This window comes from Schistocerca gregaria, chromosome 1 (genome assembly GCF_023897955.1).
Source record: "Schistocerca gregaria isolate iqSchGreg1 chromosome 1, iqSchGreg1.2, whole genome shotgun sequence".
Classification (NCBI taxonomy): domain Eukaryota; kingdom Metazoa; phylum Arthropoda; class Insecta; order Orthoptera; family Acrididae; genus Schistocerca; species Schistocerca gregaria.
Window position 1 is genome coordinate 1,108,020,955 of NC_064920.1, and position 12,318 is coordinate 1,108,033,272.

A 12,318-nucleotide genomic window follows, 5' to 3' on the forward strand; every position below is an offset into this window, starting at 1 on the left:
AGGCTAAGGGTAGGCCAACACGGTACTGAATTCCAGCATTACCGATGGAGGGCGCCACGATCTTGTAAGTAATTTCTAGCCAGGCGTCTGAATACTTTTGATCACATAGTGTAGCATAACCCTGACGTTTGTAGCGATTTTCTTTACTCGAATTGGAAGGTTCTGTGTTAGTTCCCAGTCTGGCACACAATTTTAATCTGCCAGGAAGTTTCAAGATAACCCACACTTCGCGCCAGAGCGACAGATTCACTCTTCATGCAATATCGCTGATTTTAATACTTCTTAGAGCTCATTGCTTGGATAAATCTTATATCTGACTCTCGAGTGAACACTTCCGTAATTGGAAAGCGAGGATCCTAGATTTCGTGAGCTCTGTGCTTTTCAGCCAAGGAGTTTCAGGTTTGGCGCCGCTCTTTCCTGACACTGTTGAAGCTCATCTGCGTAGTACTGCTTATGACAATCCTACTCGACATCACTATTTCCAGATATATTGCCAGAGTTAAGTATAGTATTTGATTAAATGTAATAAAACTCATTAATTCCACTTGTTTGATTGTTTGTCTACCGAACTGAGTATGCAGGCTTCCTAGATTGACGACGAGGCTGGACGAAACACCATATCTTGAAAAGTTTTTATCCACCTCATGCAGAAGACTCTGATGATTAGACTGTACTTGATCTCCGCAATAGCCATTTGTGAGCTCTGGAACACTTCTGAATGCCAACTGGGTGTGGAACAAGAAAGAAAATGGCTAGTAGTGGTACAAGGTACGCTCCGCCACACACCATATGTTACGGCGTAAAGTCAAGCGCCGGCTCACCATTCGGGAAGGGAAGGGAAGAGATAGCTATGAGAAGAAGTCAGCCAATCGCACGCTGATCGTACCTCCTTCCAAGACGACAACGTGACAGCAGCAGCCCCTGTGTGGACATAAGCGCCCAGTTCGACAGCAGCTTCAACATTAGCGATTTGGACAGCAGTGTCAACGTTAGGCACTTCGATAGCAGTTTAGGAAAGATTTTCGTCAGTTAGAGATCAGAAGTCACTGCAAAGACATTATTTCGTATGTCGCCCTTTGCTTGCGACACATCTGTGTAATTGTCAGAGTTAAGTATTATACTTGATTAATTGTAATAAAACTTATTAATACGACTTGTTTGATTGTTTTTCTAGCGAACCAACTATGCAGGCTTCCTAGACACAACAAGACTGACGACGAGGCTGGACGAAACACCATATGGGCGCTTGTGGTTCATGTATGCAGATGTAGATTGTTCTCGTGTTAAGGAAATCCAGCATTTACTAGTGACCACCAACAGAGGAAAACTGTGTACGTCCGAAGTAATTCAAAACTTCACTCCACGACGATCAACAGTGGTCCAGCCAATGAATAAAGCACTTGCTATGACAGATTCTTATGCCATACCTATCAAAACCTTCCCCAGCATCAGATACTTAACTTATCAGATTCTTAACTGATAAAAAAAACATCCTGGCAGATTAAAACTGTGTGATGGATTGGGAATTGGACCTAGGACCTTTGAATTGGACAGGTGGTGACTTGTGTCTGGATAGGACGCGAAAGGGAAACGTCCGATATTTTAGTCGCAGTTCGGAACAGAGTTTTAATCTGCCAAGGATAAGCGCACACACCTGCATTCGCTCGGAAATAGAGCTTTCACTGGAAGAAATAGTGCCGATCGTGTACAGGGGGAGTTGAAGGGAGGGTCGGCATAGTCACGATGGAACTTCAGATTTGGAGATTGAGAATTAAACGATGGGGAGTTCGAAATCACGTTCGTCAAGGCTTCACAGATATACACTACTGGCCATTAACATTGCTACACCACGAAGACGGCGTGCTACAGACGCGAAATTTAACCGACAGGAAGAAGATGTTGTGTTACGCAAATTGTTAGCTTTTCAGAGCATTCACACAAGGTTGGCGCCGGTGGCGACACCTACCACGTGCTGACATCACGAAAGCTTCCAACCGATTTCTCATACACAAACAGCCGTTGACCGGGGTTGCCTGGTGAAACGTTGTTGTGATGCTTCGTGTAAGGAGGAGAAATGCGTACCCTCACGTTTCCGATTTTGATAAAGGTCGGATTGTAGCCTATCGCGATTGCGGTTTATCGTATCGCGACATTGCTTCGCGTTGGTCGAGATCCAATGACTATTAGCAGAATATGGAATCGGTGGGTTCAGGAGGGTAATACGGAACGCTGTGCTGGATCCCAGCGGCCTCGTACCACTAGCAGTCGAGATGACAGGCATCTTATCCGCATGATTGTTACGGATCGTGCAGCCACGTCTCGATCCCTGAGTCAGCAGATGGGGACGTTTGCAAGACAACAACCATCTATACGAACAGTTCGACGACGTTTGCAGCAGCATGGACTATCAGCTCGGAGACCATGGCTGCGGTTACCCTTGACGCTGCATCACAGACAGGAGCGCCTGCGATGGTGTACTCAACGACGAAACTGGGTGCACCAATGGCAAAACGTCATTTTTTCGGATGAATCCAGGTTCTGTTTACAGCATCATGATGGTCGCATCCGTGTTTGGCGACATCGCAGTGAACGCACATTGGAAGCGTGTACTCGTCATCGCCATACTGGTGTGTCACCCGGCGTGATGGAATAGGGGGCCATTGCTTACACGTCTCGGTCACTTCTTGTTCGCATTGACGGCCCTTTGAACAGTGGACGTTATATTTCAGATGTGTTACGACCCGTGGCTCTACCCTTCATTCGATACCTGCGAATCCCTACATTTCAGCAGGATAATGCAGGACCGCATGTTGCAGGTGTGTACGGACCTCTCTGAATACAGAAAATATTCGATCCCTGCCCTGGCCAGCACATTCTCCAGATCTCTCAGCAATTGAAAACGTCTGGTCAGCCGGCCGCGGTGGTCTCGCGGTTCTAGGCGCGCAGTCCGGAACCGTGCGACTGCTACGGTCGCAGGTTCGAATCCTGCCTCGGGCATGGATGTGTGTGATGTCCTTAGGTTAGTTAGGTTTAAGTAGTTCTAAGTTCTAGGGGACTGATGACCACAGCAGTTGAGTCCCATAGTGCTCAGAGCCATTTGAACCATTTTTTTGAAAACGTCTGGTCAATGGCGGCCGAGCAACTGGCTCGTCACAACACGCCAGTCACTACTCTTGATGAACTGTGGTATCGAGTTGAAGCTGCATGGTCAGCTGTACCTGTACACGCCATCAAGGCTCTGTTTGACTCAATGCCCATGCGTATCAAGGCCGTTATTACGGCCAGAGGTGGTTGTTCTGGGTACTGATTTCTGAGGATCTATGCACCAAATTGCATGAAAAATTATCACATGTCAGTTCTAGTATATTTGTCCAATGGCCTGTAGTGTATGTAAATGTCCAGAGGGAGTAGAGAAGGGATTGCTGACCACGTATCGTGTAAATAGAATGGAGGAAAGAAGGTGAATTTTCCGACGTCAGGCGTCCGAGGGATTTACATCCTGTTTGGATCAAGAGTTTGAAAGAGCGGGTGAGGAGCCATTTCTCACATGAATGTTTCGTACTTTAAGAGGGTTGTGGGGGACGCACCTTGAGGTACTTTCCGTTGTAGCCGGCGGTGGGCGTGCCGGGGTAGGAGGACTTGCCGGGGCGCGGCTCGCTGGCCTCCGCCTCCGCCTTGGACGGCTTCTGGTAGGGCACGATGGACGCCTTGAAGCTGGCCAGGCCCTCGTAGTCCGCCGGGTCGCCGCCAGGGGCGCGCGCAGCCTCGTAGCTGCTGCCGCTGTAGTACTGCGGCTGCTCCCGCTGCAGAAAAAAAACCATGGAGGTAGAAAAAATTTGAGCTGGCGCTACAGACTTACCCTGTAAGTTGTTTTGAAGCCAGTGGGCGTGGCCTGCCGCCATCTTGGTTCCCCCAAAACATTAGCAAACGAGTGTTTACAATTGCTTCTTGTTCGTTATTTCTGTCTTGTGGACACGATATTTATTTTATATAGTAAATGTTATACTATTTTACTGAACAACACAGCATAAGGAACGCAACTTCAAACGTTTTTCTAGTCTTAAATGCGTATTCGATACGCACTTTCATTGTGTTTGTGTCGATAATTGATTAGGCCAGAACTCCAAAAGCAATGATTGATAGTTTAGAGGCACCAATTTGTATTAGTTGCATTTTCAAGTCAAATGCAAATTTTAAATGTTCAAGTTTGCAAGAAACTTAGCTTATTTCCTTTGGTGTCCCATAGATGTACGCAGGGACGATATAAAGATTCGTTAAATTACGAAGGAAAAGAACGGCGTTTAAGACTGTCAGGCCCATTGTAGTTTACACATCTCCTTTGTTCTTAAACTGTAGCTACCAAGTGACATTCTGTGTCGTAAATAACACCAATTTACAGGGTAACATGACAACACCGTGATTAATGTAATGATCTAAATAGCCTGGACTTAGATAGGGAACTTTGCTTTAACAAATATCGAACCCTCTACGTACATATAATTTAACCACTGTAACAGGTGCTCCACACATTTTACTGAAGATTTAATTAACTACTTGTAATTACATTGCTATTATTTCAAAATATCGCATTTTAAAACTTTAGTCCCCAGGTCCAGGATATTTCTTGCCAGGACTTTCCAGTTACTTTGGAATAACCAAACAACCGAAAACCAAGTGCATTGCTCACCTCCACAGAGCTCTTGCGTTGGATTGGTGGGAAATCTAAAGTCAAATCACAGAAATAAAACCATACTGTAAAACTTTACAGTGCATCAGAATTTCAAGTATATATAAGAAAATAGCGCTTAAATAAGTCCCCCTACGAATGAAATGTGATTTGTTTAAACTATAAATTACAATCAGAAAGATTAGTACACCTGTAAGAGACTCAACCCGGCATTTTATATCAAAACACTTCACGACTACACGGAATCAAACCACCAGAATGTCTTGGCGCAGCTGAAATCGCGGATCTTCACTTGGGTCGGCTTCAAGTTTGTGACGTCATGACAACTCCTCTTATTTTTACCTCCATGAAAAAAACAGCAAGGACCCTCCAAACACACTGTCTACAACTTTCTTAAAGCATGACTTTTCCCAGAAGTCGCCTATGTGATAGCTGGTCTCAAGAGCACAGTTGTTCACTATGCAGGGTTCGGATCACTTTCGTCCTATGGGGAGGACTAAACCTTGGAGGCCTTGCCTAACAAACTGACCCCTGCCTTGTGCCAGGGAGATCTTAATCACTGGCAGCACAAAAGCTGAAATGTAATACGATAGTGTATTTTTTCAATCAGCTGTTCTATTTACAAGACGTAAGGCTTCCTGACTTCATAGGCATGCTAGAAGAATCATCGAAGGCATTGAGAAGGAGAATGTGAACCCTCCAGGAGAAGAACATTTACACAGGGTGAACCAGAACTCCAACGAAAAACTCTTTCAGAGATCACTAACGGATACTTTCTGAGTACTTTTGGTAAAAGGGTGTAAGTAGGCTGTTTAGGTTTTTATATTGGTAACGCCACGTAGCGCTCTGTATGAAAATCACTGGCTGTGCTGTGCGCAGTCTGTGGCTGGTTGGCATTGTTGTAATACTCGCCATTGTAGTGTTGGGCAGCTGGATGTTAACAGCGCGTAGCGTTGCGCAGTTGGAGGTGAGCCGCCAGCAGTGGTGGATGTGGAGAGAGAGATGGCGGAATTTTGAAATTTGTAAGAATGGCTGTAATGAACTGCTATATATATTATGACTATTAAGGTAAATAGATTGTTAGTTCTGTATTAAAATCTTTCATTTGCTAACTATACCTATCAGTAGTTAGTGCCTTCTGTAGATTGAATCTTTTATTTAGCTGGCAGTAGTGGCGCTCGCTGTATTGCAGTAGTTCGAGTAACCAAGATTTTTGTGAGGTAAGTGATATGTGAAACGTATAGGTTAATGTTAGTCAGGGCCACTCTTTTGTAGGGATTTTTGAAAGTCAGATTGCATTGCGCTAAAAATATTGTGTGTCAGTTTAAGCACAGTCTTGTCTAATTGTTCAAAGGGGACGTTTCATAAGGGACCCTCTGTATCTTGTTGCACGATACAGACTTACTGCGTTTCGTTTGATTTTGTGCCCCAGTTAGTTTTCTATCTACATTGCAGTAAAAGTAGTGCACAACAGTGCAAATGTTAGCGGCGTGCGCTGTGTCTTTTTTTCCATTCGCTCAGGCCACATGTTATGGACAACACTAATGTCCTCGGTAGCTCTTCCAGCCCCCGTGGTTTCTGCCCCAATCCATCATTCTATTCATTTTGTTTTGAAGTACCAGAGCCTTTAGCTTGAAAACACCGAAGTTACTGTTTCATCCTAGAGACTTTGGTACTTCTGAGCAAAATGAATAAAAAGTTGGTTTGCGGCAGAAACCACTGTGGCCCAAAGAGTTAATTCGTTAAGTTCAGCTTTCCATTCAGTTTTACGTTCTGGCCTTTATATATTAGAGGCGTTTTGCTGTTCTGAAAATATCTTCACTGTAACAAAGGAATTTGGGTAACACACTAAATGAATTATAATTACTTTATTACTCAGTAAAGAGTCGACAGAGACCATGGGTCCCTGATACAAAAATTCTTAGGAAGAATTCCTGAACAACCAGTGACAGCTTGTCTGTAGAATTCTGACTCTCCCTGTACATTTATTTACGCATTTACTTTACCTAGCAAGATAAGAGCTCTCCGACCATCTCTTTACACCCAACCAGACGTTCACAGAGAGTTAACACTGCAACATCAACAGTTCATGAGCTGTAGATATTAAATACTCATATAATAAATTAAATAAAATTACATAAAAGATAAATATTAATATTAAATAGATTTTACTATTGTTGATATTCATCTTATACCTCTTTTCAAGATGATAACCATTTCGTCGAAATTTTTATTTCTTCTCCCTGAACGTTAATTTCCTTCCCACATTTCTACTTCCATTCCCTATACTGCTTGCTCAATGCTGAGACTGAATAACATCAGGGATAGGCTATAACCCTGAATCACTCCTTTCTGAACTACAGCTTCTCTTTCAAGTCCTTCGATTCTTGTAAGTGCAACTTGGTTTCCGTACAAGTCGTAAATGACGTTTCGCTGCTTGTATTTTATCTCCGAAATTTTCAGAAATTCGAATAGCCCAGTCATCATTGTCAAAAGGACTCTTAAAGTTAGAAATGCTTACGGAAATAGCTCTGCCTTTCTTTAACCTATCTTCCTAGATCAAAGGGTGAGTATTACCTCGCATGTCTCTACATTTCTCTGAAACCTAAACTGATCTTCCCTGAAGACTTTTCTACCAGTTTTTCCGTTCTTCTGAACATGGTTCGGGTTAGTATTTTGAAACCTTGACTTGCTAATTCACCTTCTACATATACCGGGTGATCAAACAGTCAGTATAAATTTGAAAACTTAATAAACCACGGAATAATGTAGATAGAGAGGTAAAAATTGACACACATGTTTGGAATGACATGGGGTTTTATTAGAACAAAAAAAAGTATTGCTAGACGCGTGAAAGATCTCTTACGCGCGTCGTTTGGTGATGATCGTGTGCTCAGCCGCCACTTTCGTCATGCTTGGCCTCCCAGGTCCCCAAACCTCAGTCCGTGCGATTATTGGCTTTGGGGTTACCTAAAGTCGCAAGTGTATCGTGATCGACCGACATCTCTAGGGATGCTGAAAGACAACACCCGACGCCAATGCCTCACCATAAGTCCGGACATGCTTCACAGTGCTGTTCACAACATTATTCCTCAACTACAGCTATTGTTGAGGAATGATGGTGGACATATTGAGCATTTCCTGTAAAGAACATCATCTTTGCTTTGTCTTACTTTGTTATGCTAATTATTGCTATTCTGATCAGATGAAACGCCATCTGTCGGACATTTTTTGAACTTTTGTATTTTTTTATTCTAATTAAACCCTATGTTATTCCAAGCATGTGTGTCATTTTGTACCTCACTATCTACATTATTCCGTGATTTATTCAGTTTTCAAATTTATACTGCCTTTTTGATCACCCGGTAGGTTCATTGAGTTGCCCCTATCCATGGGATTTATGCAACCAGACACGCCTGCAAACACCAGGGGCAATATTTTCATGCTCTGTCGCTCGCTACGCCCAAACTGTTACTCCTACAGAAAAATATAAACAGGACCTTTTTGTAGTAAATCTAATGTAGTCAAATATTGTACTGGCACACGTTTCCGGTAGGGGACATATTTTAGAATAATTTAAGAAAAACCTACAAAAGTTACCCTCAAAGGCTTATTTCTTTTTAACACGAAAACCATGGCCTCCAGTAAAAAATTTTAATGCATTAAGTTCGCTGTATTTCCCGATACTGTCCGTAGGATAGGGCTCCCGGAGCAGTTCTCAGTTTACTATCCAGAACTGTTTGCCATTCTGCAAGCATTAGAGAATATGCGACGACATCATGGCACGAAATTCATCGTCTGCTCCGATTCCCAAAGTGCTCTACACGCTCTTGAACAGATGTACCCAGCAGATCGGATGGTGGAAGAAGTGCAGGACGCACTCCTGCTCTTGTAAAAGCAGGGTAAGGATTAATTTTCTGCTGGGCTCCAGGGCACATAGGGATTCCTGGAAATGAACTTGCAGACGCGGCTGCCAAAGAGGCTTGCATCATCCCACCTCCTGCTCGCTGTTCCGTCCCCCTGCAGGCAATAACGTCATTCGTGACTCGGAAGGTCATGCGTTAGTGGAAGGCTCAGTGGCTGGAAATGAGGGATAATAAGTTGCGAGCGGTGAAGGATCTGTCCGACAGTGGCTCACCTCCTTCCGACAACGACGAGCTGAGGAAGTAGCCCTTACACGGCTTATAATAGGACATTGTCCGTTGACACATGGTTTCTTGTTACGTTCTGAGGAGCCACCAGCGTGTGAGACATGTGGGACACAGCTGTCGATTTTAACTGAGTGTGTTTTATATGCGGGTTTGAGGGATGATTTCAGTTTCCCACCAGACCTGCCCTCTATTTTAACTAATAATGAGGTGAGTGTCCCTAGAGTTTTACGTTTTTGTGTAATGTCCGGACTTCTTCCCAAAATATTGGGATTGAGATCATAATGTGCTGTAAAGTGGTTTGGTCACCATTATTTGTAAGTGGTCACTCAGCCACCGTTAATTATCTACATCTACATCTACATGATTACTCTGCAATTCACATTTAAGTGCTTGGCAGAGGGTTCATCGAACCACAGTCATACTATCTCCCTACCATTCCACTCCCGAACAGCGCGCAGGAAAAACGAACACCTAAACCTTTCTGTTCGAGCTCTGATTTCTCTTATTTTATTTTGATGATCATTCCTACCTATGTAGGTTGGGCTCAACAAAATATTTTCGCATTCGGAAGAGAAAGTTGGTAACTGAAATTTCGTAAATAGATCTCGCCGCGACGAAAAACGTCTTTGCTTTAATGACTTCCATCCTAACTCGCGTATCATATCTGCCACACTGTCTCCCCTATTACGTGATAATACAAAACGAGCTGCCCTTTTTTGCACCCTTTCGATGTCCTCCGTCAATCCCACCTGGTAAGGATCCCACACCGCGCAGCAATATTCTAACAGAGGACGAACGAGTGTAGTGTAAGCTCTCTCTTTAGTGGACTTGTTGCATCTTCTAAGTGTCCTGCCAATGAAACGCAACCTTTGACTCGCCTTCCCTACAATGTTATCTATGTGATCTTTCCAACTGAAGTTGTTCGTAATTTTTACAGCCAGGTACTTAGTTGAATTGACAGCCTTGAGAATTGTACTGTTTATCGAGAAATCGTATTCCAACGGATTTCTTTTGGAACTCATGTGGATCACCTCACACTTTTCGTTAGTTAGCGTCAACTGCCACCTGCCACACCATACAGCAGTCTTTTCTAAATCGCTTTGTAACTGATACTGGGCTTCGGATGACCTTACTAGACGGTAAATTACAGCATCATCTGCGAACAACCTAAGAGACTGCTCAGATTGTTTTTACTTGTTTTGTACTGCTATTTTATTTTTAGTTTTATCTACCCGTTTTGATGTGCTGTGTTCAATCTTGAAATTTGAAGATTTACAATTCTCGCAAAGATCGGCTTTGAAATGATCTTTGTTTAACAGATCTTGGCTGCACTCGTCAACATTTTTTGTGGGAACGGGCGGTGATAACCTCGTTGTTGTGTGCCCTAAAACACTAATCATCATCATCATCATCATCATCATCATCATCATCTACAAAAAAGGCCCAGGGAATATGAAAATATCACGCGTTGCTCTTGGAGGCGTTGAAGGGTGCATAAAACGGATCGGTATGAGCAGCTGAATCACCGTGTGTAGTTGCGGATGTAGAATTAGCCTCACCTTGGTGGCTTGGGCGGGTCTGTAGTAGTTGCCAGACGGGGCTGCAGCGACGATGCCTTCCACCTCGGGGGCGGCGCGGTATCCCACGTACGGCCTGGGGCGGGTTTGCGCTAAGGCGACCGGAGCTCCGGGCAGCAGCTCCACGGCGGCGGCGCGCAGGCCCGTTCCAGCCGCGTCACCGGAGGCGGCGGCTGCCGCGCCGGTGGCGGCGGGGGCGGCTCGGTAGCCGGTGTACGGCTTGGGCCGCTCTTCCAGCAGCAGCGCCGCCGGCCGCTGCACAGAGCCCGTGGCGGGGGCGGCGGCGGGGGCCGAGGCGGGGGCGGAGGCGGCTGCGGCGGCGCGGATGGCGGCGTCGTAGTGCGTGGGCCGCAGGCTGTAGTCGCGCTGCAGCTTAGCCAGCGACGGCGAGTACGCGTCCTGCGAGGGCGAGGCGGCGGCCAGAGGCTGCGCGCCTCCCCCGGGGGCGGCTGCTGGCGCTAGGAAGTCCTGAGGGCGGAAGCCCGCCTCCGACGCGGAGCCCGCAGCGTCGAACAGCGACGGGAAGCGGACCTGCACACCGCACCAACAACACACCTCTTACCTCTTCAGTTGTCGGTCACGCTGTACACCAAAATATAAACAGCACTCCGAAGCTCAGCGGTCAGCCTATCTGACTGGTATACGGAGGACGCCTATTCGATTCCCAGTACTGCCGCGGACTTCTGCTAGGTGGAAGGACTGGAACGGGGGTGCCCTCAACATTGCGATGCCAACTGGGGAGCTACTTGCGTGAGAAGTAACGACTCCAAGATCAAGAAAAGTGACAACATCCCTGAGAGCTGTGTCTGGCCCGACCCTCCTCAATACCACATCCAATGACACCATTAGCGGAGGGTGACACGTGGTCGTTCAGTCCCAATGTTCCCATCAGTTACAGATTACTCCAGTAGGTCAAGCAGCTTTTATTGAATGCTGCACTACACTTGAAAGGAACCCATGTACATGACATTATTTTTCAACAAAGTCGTCAAGTTTCTGTAAACAAGAGTTGGAAAATTCTACCACATGTTCATTTACTCGACGACAGAAATCTGCTCCTTGGCAGCGGGGCCATTCGAGAACTGTAGTCTGAACATCCTCATCGTCGCGATTGCCGATCTCCCGGACAGTATCGTCTGCGGTCGCTGCCGATGGCATTCCTTCTCGATCAGCATCACCCGAGTCTGTTGTTGGCACCATTCCACTACAGCTGGATGCGACACAGCATGTGATTCATAAACCATCAGAATTTCACCGACAGTCAGCGGGGAGTTTAGACGTTTTGCCCTCAAGAATGGACTTGTTCCGCCTAGTTCAATTCTGGAGTCCGTTTCTAGTTGAAACTTCCTGGTAGATTAAAAAACTCGGGACCTTTGCCTTTCGCGGGAAAGTGCTCGCAGGAGAGCTTCTGTGAAGTTTGGAAAGTACGAGACGAGGTACTGGCAGATTTGTAGCTCTGAGGACGGGTCGTGAGTCGTGCTTGGGTAGCTAAGTTGGTAGGGTACTTGCCCGCGAAAGGCAAAGGTCCCGAATTCGAGTCTCGGTCCGGCACACAGTTTTAATCTGCCAGGAAGTTTCATATCAGCGCACACTCCCCTTCGGAGTTAAAATCTCATTCTGGCTACGTTTCTAGTTGCTGCACCATTTCACTCCTACACTATGATGCACCTGTTTTCCGTGCCGCAGCAGAACTGCGTCCTCTGCAAAACCTGAACGTGTACTCTATTCTGACAAATCGCCACTCTTATTAGCGTGGAGTGACATGTGTATCTTACATTTTAGAACGCCCACATCTACATGTATAAATATAGTTGTATGATTCTGTGGGCGGGTACGTTCCAGCAGAGCTCTGCAGTGTCTGTGAAAAACTTGGTACACACGTGACGAATTATCTGCATCAAAT

At 45.5% G+C, this 12,318-nt stretch overlaps 1 protein-coding gene across 2 annotated transcripts in view; it reads right to left on the reverse strand.

Moving 5' to 3' along the window:
- The window catches only part of LOC126283226 (uncharacterized), an 83,806-nt gene that overhangs the window by 27,722 nt on the left and 43,766 nt on the right, over nucleotides 1-12,318 (reverse strand). For both annotated transcript variants that reach the window (XM_049982256.1, XM_049982255.1), the window contains exons 3-4: nucleotides 10,398-10,946; nucleotides 3,588-3,803 (exon numbers count right to left, since the gene is read on the reverse strand). In XM_049982256.1, the coding sequence (XP_049838213.1) occupies nucleotides 3,588-3,803; nucleotides 10,398-10,946 (765 nt within the window). The remainder of the gene's footprint in view (nucleotides 1-3,587; nucleotides 3,804-10,397; nucleotides 10,947-12,318) is intronic.